A 14,068-nucleotide genomic window follows, 5' to 3' on the forward strand; every position below is an offset into this window, starting at 1 on the left:
ATGAAAGGTGGAGGAAAGAAAAGGAGACAAAACTCTAAGAATTCTAGGACTGATTCCAGTGAGAGCACCAATGGTAAGCAGACTTCTTGCATGGAATATTTGTCTATCTATTTATCTTACTATCTATCTACCTATCTACATGTATGTAGGGATCTACCACTATATCCATCTTTGCATTTGATGAAAATTGCCTTTCATTCTGAGAAAAAGTTTTTTTAATTCTTTTATTGACAAGCTTGATTTGCCCTATGAACCCCTGTTATTGTCATCCATCTTTAGAAGGGGCCATTGCATTTGATATGTAGTAAACATGTTTCTTTATTGTATCTCATTGATGTTCATTACAGGTACTTCAACATCCATCTTGGTAAACAAAGATGTAGTATCAACAAGCAGTAACCATGGTGATGATGAGGAAGAGGATGAGCCTCCAGGAAAATCACAATTTAAGACAAAAAGGAGGTAGGATCATGATCTTTAGATTCAGAGTCAATATTGTTCCAAGATGCTTATCAATTTTTTTTCTTTTGCGTTTTTATGACCAATGCATCATCTGATCAAATAATATTACCAAAAATGGCTGGAACATGATGTAAGATTCTTCTCAAATTCCAGTAGTATTAGCTGTAGCAATCACAGAAGTATACAAATATACCAGGCTTTGAGTAAGTATAGCGGGAATTATTCTTCCGAGGTTGCACTGGCATTATGTATTATTTTTCACAAGGGGCAAAGCCCCGAGGGGAAAATAGTAATTTTGCCAGTACAACCGAGGATGAATAATTCCCTCTATACTTTTGAAGGAAAGGCCTGGGGTGGTATTCTGAAAATTGTCTTAACTTTTCTTGTAACTCAGCAAGAAAACAGCTCGCTAAAATTGTGTTAAAGGGGAATCCAACCCAAATAAAAATTTGTTTTTATAAGGAAAAGAAAAATCAGACAAGTTGATAGGTGAAAGTTTGAATAATATTGGACAAACAACAAGAAAGTTATAAATTTTTAAAAGTTGTAAATATTGGTAATCACTATAAAATCACTTCAAATTGGCCGCATATGGGTTTGCATAGTGATGTAAGGCAAGGACTACTCTTCCATGTACTCCAATACATATTATGGCTAAAATGTCATTTTTCCCAAAAGTTTTATTTCAAATTATATTTTTCTTTCATGAGGACATAAAACAATATACTACCTGGGTTATATTTAGATTACTGCCCCAGGGGAATGGGTACTTGGGAAAAACCACAAATCCCTGATAATAAAGTACATGGCCTATGGGAAAGTTGTCCTTGCCCCTTGTCATAATTTACTTACCCAGTTGCCAATTTGAAATCTACATAGTATTAGTGATCTCAATTTTAAAGCAGCTATAACTTTCTTATTGCTTGACCGATTTCTTTCAAACTTTCACCATTCTGTTTAATTCATTTTTCTCCTTCCCAGCACAACATGTTATGGCCAAGGCTGGATTCCCCTTTAAATCGGTATTCTGAAAATTGTCTTATCTCTGTAAGGACGTCCCCTATTTTATCTCTGACACCACCAATATTCTGTCATCGTCATCAACCAATCATTAAAGTTGTTATATGCTTAGGCCAACCAATAGAAGTGTCGCTTCTGAATATTATTATAAGCGCATTGTTAACATGAGGCGTATTTCCCTTGCGCCCCTGTGCTAAAAATACACGTGGATGATCTGAGAGTCATATTTTCTTTGAAATGATTCATCATCTCGATTACCAATTTCTAATTGCTGAAAAGTCTACCAATACGTCTCTGTAATGTCTTCGGAATGTCTCCTGCAGTAAAACATGATGTTCTTGCGGGATGCAGCAATAATTTATTATTTTTGATCGAGAAATATCGCATGCAACATTAAGTTACAATAGCCCCCTACCTCTTGTAAATTTTCTTGTATTTTTGCAAGGAAGTTAACAGAACGCAAAGATAAGAGAATTTTCAGAATACCTTTTATCTCGATATGTTATCTTGCGCACATAGATATTTAGGCGCCGTTTTTAACTTACGCATCATTATAGCTCTGACATTATACGCACTCAGTGAATTACAAGAAAAGATACAAGAATTTTCAGAATACGGATCTTATTGTAACTCCAAAGATACAAGAATATTTCTCTTAAGACAATTTTCAGAATACGGCCCCTGGTATATTTTTTTTTTAATCCTAATTTAGTAAGTTAGACCAATAGATCTCGATAATCTAGTTCTTGTACCAGGGACTCAGTTTTATAATTTTGAGGGGAGCAATGAAAAACTCTCCTAGAACTTTTAAGGAGAGCGGTAGAGGAGCACTGCAAAAAGCTCTTCTTCAACATACAAGGGGAGCTTTTTGTCCAATTAACAAAACGGATGGAGGAAATATATGTACTAAGTTACAATCAACAACCAAAGGAAGGAAACAATCGAATATGCAATATTCATGCTTTAGTAAACTAAAGAGCCCGAGCCGAGGTCTTCCCCAATGCCATGGTGGTGACTCGCGCATTGCCATTGTTGAAAAGTATGGGAGCAAACTTTCACATGATGTGAAGTTTACCGGTGAATTTCTTACTTTATACGATAAGTGTGTAGGATTTCTCTAGCTTTCTAGCTTGAATTAAATGGTCTCTATCGCCCTGGTCGCGTTTGATGTAGGCCGCCATATTTGTTCCGAACAACGTTTCTTTCGCTTGCGCCTGACGAGTGGCTGGCGAAGCTCCTGTCTTCCGGCCGGAGGAGGACGAAACTATGGAGCTTCGCCCCGTACGCGTGAGCCACAACCACCCAAATGTGTGGGGATAGACTTCGGTACGGTAGCCTAGGTATAAAATTAAAATAAGTCTAGAATCCACTTCAAAACCGTATTTAAATCATGGTAATATTAGTAGTAGTGCGAAAATACCATTAAACAAAAATTGAGAGAATAACAAGCTCACCTTTCCCCCAAAATGCCTGCTCACATTGTGTTTCGTAATGAAGGCCGTTCCATGGATGTACGTACTCGCTGCCTTCTCGGCCGCTCCACGTATTCGAGGATCACACTTTATTTTTCTTCTGCATGTCTCGCACCAGATTTTAGTGGCATATGTGATACCTTCTGCAGTTGTTTCCGTCTCGAACCCAACCCCGAACCCCCAGCTCTTGACAGTCTTGATTGTCACTTTGGATTTACTGGTACTCATTTTGTTTTCTTTCAAATCAAATCAAATGTGCTAATCTTCAAAGTCAATTCCACTAGATCAGGGTTGCCTAGCCTCGGATCAGATCGCTTACTAGCCGGCCACGAGCAGCTCAGCGATTGCGAGGCGCGCTATTAATCGCGCTACCTTAAATGGATTGAGACATGCGCGCCATCGCTCTCGCGCGCCTAAAAATTGAGTCCCTGTTGTACTCGTAGTTCATCTTTTTTAATCTGAACCAAGATAACCCGCTGCGCTGACTGACCTACTTTTCCTGAAGCCATGCACTCAGCGCGCGGAATGCGTTTTAGTTGAGCTGAATGCCAATTTTGTCGATCAGATCGTTCAATGTCTTCCTTCGTCAGGCCGTGCATTTCAAAGGAGAACGTGAACAAGGATCAGGTGATTGCTGTAAGTGATGTGGCTTCCCATCAATGGGAGCCTTGAAGCATGGAACATATGATTGTGGGTTTCTTATGTTTATGAATGAAGTCTTGATCAGGAAAATCTTTAAATGCGTCATCATTTGTGACTTTGTACGGTGTGAGAGTAAATCCGTCGTCAATCGATATTGGTTGGAATTTCTCGGACACTGCATCTTTTGCTGACTTTAGCATAAGTGTTCTTCTGCGGGAATCGCCATCGGATGCAGGCAGAGGTCCAAATACGTCCTGATCGTATAATACATGTATCTGGACATCGTTCCACTGCTTTTGAACAAACTGCGCATCAAACCTATTACACGTTGGATGAACAAGAAGGGGCAGTTTGGGTAGGTCTGGCTGCAGAAGATTGAGAATCGGCGATCTTGCCATTGTACAATCTTATGATCTTTAAGTGCAGCACGAATGTTCTCATACCCTTCCTCATCATTTCCCACAACTATCAAATCATCTGGCAGACATGTGTGGTCTTGTTCCATTTTTCCACGGAAGCTTAATAATTAATCTGTCTCTGCCATGTACTCAACGTTAGCCACAATCGCTGTTTCATCTTCAGAGAGCATAAGTGGGACTCTTTGAAGATTTCTACGTTTTCATGCATCTCTGTGGATATCCTGCAGACTTCTGAACTTTGCTTCGGTATGCCTGGTTCAATAATACATGAATTTTCAATTCAATTCAAGTATTTATTTCCAAATTCATTAAAAAGAACACAATGAGAACAAATTTATATATACACAAAGAAAAAATAAATCACAACACAAACAAAAGTATCAACAGAACAAATAGTGGTAATGATGAAATAATGGTTGGCACATAATTATAAAAATATAGATGAACAAAATAATGAATGGAAATGGGACATGCACAAAAATGTAATAAAAAGGCTTGTAAAAATGTGCATACCCTTGGTGTATTAATCGTTAAAATGAAATTCAGTGTATGGTACATGTATGAATGCGGCAAGTACCAAAGAATAAAAGATAAGAATCATCATTTCATTAAAACAAAAAAGATAAATCAAACATACTTAAAGCAAACTTCAATTTTAAACAAAACATAACACGGATTAAAAAACAAAAACAAATAGATAAACAAACAAACAATGCAAAACCATGTTATAAGAAATCAATAATTGCTCAGTAATTTCTTTTTATATTGTCTTTTTGAAAGTATTAATTTGTATATTATATGTACACAAGTCTAAAGTATTCCATAGTGTGGGGCCAGTATGTCGTATTGAATATTTAGATCTGTCATTTGAAAAGGTCCATCTGTGGAATTTGTTAAATGATCTAGTAAAGTATTTGTGAATGTTTGCATTAATTGAGAACATATTCATTAAAAAGGGTGATAGACTATTTGTGTGCTATCATTGCAAAATTGAAGCAATTTGAATCTTGGTAATATCTGTATTAAGCTGTACGTAATGATTTCAATAACAAGAAGTTGGTGCATGATAGTCTGTTTTCTTACATATACGTATTGCTTTCCTGCCTCCAAAGAAAAATCGATTGCATATCTGGTCCGAAGAAATTTAGAGACACAAAGTTGGCGAGCTTTGGTCCTCCCCAGATTAGTATTTCTTCGAAGAAAGTCTTCAAAGAAGCTTTGTATCTCTTGTCCTGTCTCTCTACATGGTAGTTTTTACCATTTGCTTTCTAGTAATATCATTAGAATGTGCTTGTTCTGGATTTTTCCTTCATTGGAAGCTTTCACCAGTTGGTTACAGATTGCTTTTATTGAACCTCTCTTCGCATACTCATCGTGTTTATCTTGATAATTCCTACACTGTATCTCAGAGTTCCTTTTTTTGATGGTTTGCTTTTGATCTTGCAGTTTCTGGAGTGTCTCTGATCTGGTCAAGTAGTAATTTCTCGTTCTTGATGTATCGCGTTCTCCGTCAATTGTTACAGCATTTCTGTGAGTTTCTCTCTTTTCAAATGACTGCAGCTTTGGAATTCCTCACATTTCTCACAAATACAGTATTGCCTGTGAAGTGACCTAAACATCTACATTCAGTTGGTTGAGTTTGTTGAGTTTAGTGTGGTGATGGCGCTATCCATCGATATCCGATGATTTCCGCCAGGCTAAGCGAGAGGGATTCCACCCTCCCCTGTACTGTAACAGCTCTCGTCATTCAATTTTGCTATTGCACTGTGTGTGAGATATAGATTCACCTAGGAAAGGCGGTGTGGAGTATTAAAATCTTTTGAGCATTTTGTAACATCATTTGTTAGATTAAACAGTTAGTACTCGTGCTTCTTTTGCGAATAATGTCTTTAGATTCGGACGTAATAACATGAAATGCTCTTTGGTTTCATGAGTTTGACAATTATTACAAAGTCCTGTATCATGTTTTTAATCATATGATTATAATTTAATCTGCATTTACCAAGATGGAATTGATGCAAGATTCGTTTATCTTTCTTTCAAAAACCTTTTATAATACACTTATATTTCACCTCTGGTTGTATGTTAAAAAGGTGCCTGCCTTTCTCTGTACTTCTGAACGTGCCTTTTATATCCTGAGCTGGGCCATCTTTTGGGTACAATGTAAAAGCAGTGTAGGGTTCAACAAACCAGGTTTTCTTGTTGTCTTTACCATGAATTCTGATGTTTACATGGTTATTGTATGTGTACGACTCCTTGTAGTAACCATATCACAGTTCGGGGACTGATGATGATGAAGATGCAGAAGACGACCTCTTTGTAAAAATAATCACCCTTCTATGAATTTCATCTCCCGTACACTTTATACACAAAGTATAAAAATGAGCCATTTTCGGCATGACATTGTCTTGTAAAAACTCACGTGACGTCATGATGCTATAACCGTATGTCGTGAATTTGGTCTCAAAAGTTGCGCAAGACTTCAAAGAAAAAGTCAAAAACTTTTGCGGTGCTATCTTATTGCGTTTCAGAAATATCGTACAAAGTGTCGAGGGGGAGGCGTCATGCCCCCCCCCCCCCCCCAGTCATTTTAAGGTTAAGTGCTGCACAATGTGAATAAACTTCTTGACAAAAACATGGCTGGTACAATGTATTCAAACCTTCAACAAGGTGAGAGTCAGAACCACCAGGTCACCCCAGCATCAGTAGATGAAGCAACAGAGCAACGGTTATAGTAATAGTAGAATATCTGAGTGTTTCTCTTTTTCTTTCTGATACAGTCATGAGTTGGATGCAGATGAGCTTGGCACAGCGTACACTAAAGTCTTCCAGAAACTAGGCTTCAGTTGTGACCCTGCATCTCAGAGGTAAACTCACATTACCCCCCCCCCCTCCCCCTCCAGCTTATCTTACACTGAACAAATTCTTGAATTGTGATATACGCATGTGACTCCCAATCTTGCACATTTATTTTATTTCATCATGTATGGTACAAGAATTCAGCAAAAAACTGGCTGAATCAGGCTGCTCTGCACTCAAACCACCACTGTGCACAGAATGGCCGAATGTGCTGAATTCTCTTGACCTCACTTTTAAGATATTTGTTACATTAAAAATAAAAATAGGTTTCTGATTTAATTTGTACTGTTTCAGATTCAAGAGTCAGAAGCCATTCCAAAAGGCCAAGGTCCACTACTTCAACAAACGGCTGAAGAAGAGTCACGACCCTGACCTTAACTTGAGAAAGAAGCCGCTCCACATCAGATTCAGTGATGAAGATTCCATCGATGAAGACGTCGACAATGACGAGGGAAGAAATGCAAGGTCTTCAAAGGAAAGAACTGGAGATTGCGTTGAGGGTGAAGAGCAGAGGAATAAACTCACCTGTAAGGTTGGCAAGAGCAATGTCCTGGGCAAGGTGAGGGGGTTCCTGGAGAGGGAAGAAGACTTGGATGACATCGGTGTCAGTTTCCATGGTAATGAAGATGAGGACTCGGACAGTGATCTTGATGCAAACATGGGAGCTTCAACAGAGAATATGGAAGAAGATAAGGCTGATGGGAGATTGTCTTTTGAGAATGTTAGCAAATTCCATGGTGACATTTTGTTAGAACGTAAAGATGAAGGTTTCCCTAGCAACAAGGAGGTAGATGAGACTGTTGATGATGGAGTAAATAGTAAGGATGTTAACTTGGATGAAAAGGGAGATGCTGGACCAACAGACCTACAAGAACTTGAAGAATCAGGACAGAACACATCAAGCAAAGTTGAGACAATATCAGATAAATCTGAGAGAATAGAGAACATAGCTGAAAGAAAAGATACAAAGGCAGAAGAAAGGACAAAGGGAAAAAAGGGTAGACATCGGAAGTATGCTCCAAAGCATGACATTGCTGGAGGCAGTAAGGAACTGAACAAGTATTGGGCTCAGCGGTACAGACTCTTCTCAAAGTTTGATGAAGGCATCAAGTTGGATGCAGGTAGGTTGATGTTCTTGATCATTTCCTTTATCATGTCATCCATCTTTCCTCTCTTCCCTCCTTTCATCCTCCCGTTTCATCCTTGTATATTTTCTCGATTTTTTTTTTCTTTTTTATTTGTTTCCTGCCTACATGTACATTCCTCCCTCTCCTCTCTTCTCTCTTCTCTCTCTCTCTCTCTCACTCTCTCTGTTTCTTTTTCCCAATTCATCCCACCTCCTCCTCTTCCTGTCCCCATCCCTCCTGCTCTCACCCGCCTTGTATCCCCCTTTTATCCTTTTTTTTTCTCTTATTTCTTCTTCCTTCTTTTGGTCATTCTATAGCCAAAATTGAAGGGTTATTTCATGCTATTAAACTTTTAATTTAATGCTAGCTACAAAATTAACACCCTGTTCTAAAATGCGAGTCATTTTCCCTAGGACAAACCCAGGGAAGCATTTCATGAAACAAATAATCAAAGATTTTCACTGGCAAATGTCATAAGCTTCTATAAATCATTGCATATGATGGGGCTGAGAGCAAAATAGTTGTTGAAAGTCACTGACAAAGCAAGGATTAGACCATTTGGGATGAGACCGAACAGCAATTCAACATCTCATTTTGGATATTTTCTTCCTTTTTAGAGGGCTGGTATTCTGTGACACCTGAGAGGATAGCTGAACATCAAGCAGAGAGATGTCGGTGTGACTTGATCGTTGATGCTTTCTGTGGGGCCGGGGGCAACGCCATCCAGTTTGCCTTTACATGTGAACGAGGTGAGTAAGGGTTAACCTAGAGCTGTATTCACGGTGGGGTTGCTACAAGGAGTGGGGGCAGGGGTATCATTCCTCCCATCCGCAGCCCCCCCTCCCAAACGGGGCAAACAGTGGTCAGTTTGCCTTGACATGCGAGAGAGGTGAGTTGAGGTTAACCTAGAACTGCATTCATGAATGGTGCTGCAAGAGGAGGGGGGAGGCAAAGGATACCCCTCTTCCCACCGCCATGATATTTCAAGTAGTACACAACAGTAGGGGAGATATAAAGAAGGGGTGACACGATATTTGCTCCTGCGACAAAAGCTCCGGTTTTCGTCCAAGATATGGGGTTAGGGTAAGATTGCAATAGGGATTTATGTCGGGTTTAGGGTAGGTTATATTGTTAAATACAAGTTTGAAGTCACGACATTTGAATAGTGTGCGTAGTGTATAGCAGAGCAAGTGCCGCTGGAGCAAATGTCATGGAATCAGAAGAAACAAGAGCATACAAAAGATAGTCCAGTTAAGAGATAAAAATGTCCCTTTCGGATGTTTTGAAATCAAACAGCAAGTGTAACCATGTGAGTGATGAAACTCCTCTGTATTCTTAACTTTCTGTTCTATGCGTGATTGGTATGACTTTATACAGTATGGAAGAAACATTGGAAGAAATTAAAGCTTTAATTGAATCCCCCATTTCCCTTGTCTGCCCAGTGATAGCAGTAGACATCGACCCTGCCAAGATTGAGTTAGCCCGACACCACACTACCGTCTATGGGGTGGAGGACTGCATCGATTTCATCGTTCGAAACATCTAAAAATAATGAGTGTTATCTTGTATTGAATCTCCCATTTCCCTTGTCTGCCCAGTGATAGCAGTAGACATCGACCCCGCCAAGATCGAGTTAGCCAGACACAACGCTGCGGTCTACGGGGTGGCAGATAGGATCGATTTCATCGTTGGAGACTTCTTCAAGGTGGCAGATGACCTGAAAGCAGATGTGGTGTTCTTGAGCCCTCCCTGGGGGGGACCCAAGTACCTCAAGTCCGACGTCTTTGATGTTTTCACCATGATGGACATTGATACATATCCTTTGCTTAGATTGTTGAACTCAATTTGATTTCAAGGAGAATGTAACGCTTTAAATGATGCTGAACATTCACGATGTATTCTTTTTTTGTAGCTTTCTGACATCCAATCATTAGAGATAAATACCAGTTGTGGTAACGGTCTCAAACTGAGTTCAACCAGAATCCAATAAAATGACCACCCACGTGTTGGTACATGTATGTATGAATATGTGCCAATTGGCTCGGGAAGAAAATGTGTAAATGCTAAGAAATTAGCAAAATGAGCACGGAATTCCTTAAAATTTCGGGTATTTTTCCCTCATATGCCTTTTTGTGTTAGTAATCATCTGAATTATTGGGTTTCAGCTAAGATTTCATGATTTCTCAAATATAAGTTTCTTTCAATGTATCGGTATTAGATCTATTATAATATGGTGGCATTTAACCTTGATTTTAAAGACTTTCTCATGAAATAATTGTTTGCTGCAACTACTTTTACTTTTAAGTATATATGTACAAAGATTATTCAAACATCTTTTTTTAAAGAAAAATTAAAGCATTACCAAGAAAAGACATGAGATATTGAATTATTCTAAATTTGATTTCTTCACAAATAATCAACAGTTGAAAAAGATAGCAATCATTACATTATTATCATTTGTAAGATTGGATTGTCAGGAGATAGATACAAGAGTAATTCATATTTTTTTATCCTTTACCAAAGATTTAGTCAGGCTTTAAACATTTTTAGGCCATCTATTGTGTTCCAGTGTATTTCTGTAGAACTGCATAAGATGCAGCTCGTCGCTGATTTCAAAAGTTGCTCGATGCTTTCAATTGTTGACCTTAACTCCTCCTCACTGCAGCCATGTTTGAGAAGGCCAGATGCATCTCAGAAAATATTGGTTTCTTTGCTCCAAGGAACACTAATGTTGACCAGGTAAGGGATCAATTCTACGTTCTTGGAGTTGCTGCAAAAGAAAATGTGATTCTCATGTATCCAGTGAGCATAATGTGACTAATTTGGTGATACCGCAAACCAGAATAGTGCAACAGTAATTCAAACTTTAGTATTTGTGAAACTACCCTAGTTGTATAGTTTCAGATCCTCTCATACAAAAGAAGATACATCATTCATGCCAACTGTCTTTATTTAGTAGGACAGTCCCTATTTTGATGATAGTATCAATAATAGATGATATGTTCAATGTGACAAATCCACTCTCCAGAGTGCCCAATAATGAAAGAAAGAAGAGAGGGGGGGAGTAATTGACAATTAAGAATAGGAAGCCATAGAGGTGTCTTTACATGTAGATAATGTTTAAATGGGTCAGTGGAAGTGCATTCTTGGATAATCAGGGAAAGATTATTCCAAACAGCTTCATCTTCTGTGTCCTTATTTTGGCCAAAATTCTGTCATTACAAATAGGAAAGGATAGGAATCTTTAAAAGTGTACCTCTTTTCAGCCTCTGTCTCTTCATTTCATTTTTTGATTTGTCAAATTTCTAAGAGGTTAGGATTGAGGTATGGGTATAGTCTTAGGGCTGCCAAGTCTCCATAATTGTGAGGGAGACTCCCAGAAAATTGACCGATTTTTGTGTAAAAAACTCCAGATTTTCAATATTTCCCTGATTCATACATTGCTGTCTTTCATTGGATTGTGTGTAATTGAGAAAGATCTCCTTTTTTTTCCTCAGTAAATCCTCCCTGAAAGGCTGAATTTTTAAGTTGGCAGCTCTGCATTCATAGTGAACGATGAAAAAAAATGATCCTTTATTTGTCGATTCTAATCATATCTCTTGGAAAAAGACACCATTGTATCCGATGTGTATTTCATCAAGGATCACAGCCTTTTTTTGTGTGTTTGTCTCACTCTGCAGTTGGCTTCCCTCGCTGGACCAGGAGGACGCATGGAGATTGAGCAGAACTTCTTGAACAAGAAAATAAAAACCATCACAGCCTACTATGGAGAGCTTGTAGGAGGATCATGATTTTGATTTTTTAATCCATTAAGGCTGTACTCTCCATTCCCATACGGTTGCACAGGAAGCATCCAGTTCCAGTATTCAAGAGGTTAAAATTTTGGGTCTTCAGGAACTGTCTGGGGGCCCATTGCCTGAAAGTGATTGACTGTAATCCTAATATCGTCATCCAGTGTTAACTACCATGGTAACGATCCTCAACAGTCAATCACAAGAATTCCTTTGGAGGTATTTACCGTTGGATGCCAAAGTTACCATGGTAATGTTTATACTATGTGTCCAGAATTAGTTGTACATGTACATGAGAGGCAGTCTTATTTGATCATGTGACGGGACTATACAGTGGACATACGAAAAATTCATTTAATTCATTTATTCATTTAATTTTTAACTATTTTCTATCAAGTAGTTGTTACTGTATGAGTCAATGCTTTCTTTATAGATATTTCTGTGACTTTTTACACAAACTTTTTTAGACACAAGTTCTTATTTTGTCTCCATATGCAAGTGGAAATTTGCGTGCGATAATCATCTGTATTATAGTGCCCAGGACTTCTCTTTCAATTTAAGCAGTGCAGTTGTGGCAAAGCACAAGACCCATGAATAAAATGAACTCTGACATTATTAAGCCATATTCTTCAAATCAATCAAATGGATTTGGTGACACTGACTTGAAACGCAAGTGATGATTGAGATATGATGCATCATCTACATATTTTATTCTGAGGTTCTCAATAACCATTTCCTTGGCTTAATAACCAGTGGCAGTGTTTACTGTTGAGAGTTTTATAAGTTGTTAATTTACTCAAAGATTTATTCAATGGAACTAGTTTAAAAGGGAAGCTTAAACAATTATCAGACGTGGTTACATTTGAAATGCTCCCCATCAGTTAATGATGCCTTCCTTGCCCGGGTTTTACATTTACTACTTTTTAAAATACTTTGGTGTTTTTACGTTTAGTACATTTTATTTCACTTTTTTTAAGCCCTGCTTTATCTTTTACTCCAGTTTGTAAACTTTACCATTTAATTTGAAATGAAAATATAATCTCGACATGATATAGGCCATCCTCAAGGCCTCAAGCCAGTCTGCAAGCTCAGACTCATATTTGATGCTTCAACCAATAACAGGTCTAGAGTAAAGACTAGACTCCTAAGACTCTTGTCTGTGAGCCAGCCACAGTGCACATTGAATCTAGTCTCACTACTTCAGACTCTGTATTATGTACTATGCAAATTGCGAAAACCAAGTGTCTGTGCCTGCAGACCAGCTGCTGGCCTGGGCCTTCAGCTTGGACTGAGTCATATTATAATTTACAAGGTTGATAGGAGAAGCCTTGTGACTCTAAACTCTGTGCCATGGCTCTATCCCTGATGGTGATTGTAGCAAATCATGTGCTTCAATGTGAAAGAGCAGCTCATTGGAATCATCGTCATAAGAATAAAAAATATAATGATTTGTAATTCTGAAGTGTGGTCTGTTCTTTTGGATGTACTTTTCAGAATGATTTGAGTCAAGTTATTGGAGTAATACAGTAGTGAAGATGTTGGTGATCATGTCCATGATGATGAAGAGGAGATGGGGGAGAAGGATGATGGTGGTGGTGGTAATGATGGTCTTAATGAGGAGGAGGGGGATTATGATAATGATGATGTTGCTGATGGAAATAATAGTGTTGATGATGGCGATAATGGTAATGATAGCATTAATAGGGAGGATGATGGTTAAGCCCTAGTAACATGTAGACACCTTGGGCATCCTTGGAGGTTTGTGTAGGTCGGTTGGTGTTGGTCTGTGAATGTCTGGGAGGGCCAACACAGCAGTTTTTGGAGATTAAAAACATCCGGCATCATACTGCTGTGTTGGAACTGGCAGTCGGGCAAAGAAATCGGGATGGTCCGTGTAGAGGTCGATGTTCTGCCGGTATGGTCCGTTTTGAGATGCCGAGTGTACAGTCATCAACGCTTGTCAATGCTCAATCCAGGGCAAAACTATTCCGGACATCCTAGGATCATGCCGTGTAGAAACATGAGGGTCCCTCTTTATATGTGATCGGGGCTTTAAAATGATGAGGAGGAGGAGGATGATAATGATGATGGTAATGATGATGATGGTGGTGGTGGTGTTGATAGTAATGATGATGATGGTGGTGGTGGTGATGATGATGATGACGACGATGAGGATGATGAAGAAAACAATGGGCGAAATAATGGAATAATGTTCCTGGAATTCGGGAGACTACATTACTGAACCTGTGACCATCTAACCAAAACAAGTTTTATGG

The 14,068-nt window shown here is 38.7% G+C and overlaps 1 protein-coding gene across 1 annotated transcript; it reads left to right on the top strand.

Annotated features, from left to right (window-relative positions):
- LOC129280257 (trimethylguanosine synthase-like) lies at positions 1–13,247 on the top strand. Its single transcript, XM_064112230.1, has 8 exons — positions 1–73; positions 348–462; positions 6,796–6,882; positions 7,169–7,995; positions 8,619–8,750; positions 9,600–9,814; positions 10,660–10,740; positions 11,682–13,247. The coding sequence occupies exons 1-8, from the start codon at positions 1–3 to the stop codon at positions 11,790–11,792; spliced, it is 1,641 nt and encodes a 546-aa protein (XP_063968300.1). The 3' UTR covers positions 11,793–13,247.
- Positions 13,248–14,068: the final 821 nt, after the last annotated feature.

Source organism: Lytechinus pictus, chromosome 17 (assembly GCF_037042905.1).
Source record: "Lytechinus pictus isolate F3 Inbred chromosome 17, Lp3.0, whole genome shotgun sequence".
Taxonomy (NCBI): domain Eukaryota; kingdom Metazoa; phylum Echinodermata; class Echinoidea; order Temnopleuroida; family Toxopneustidae; genus Lytechinus; species Lytechinus pictus.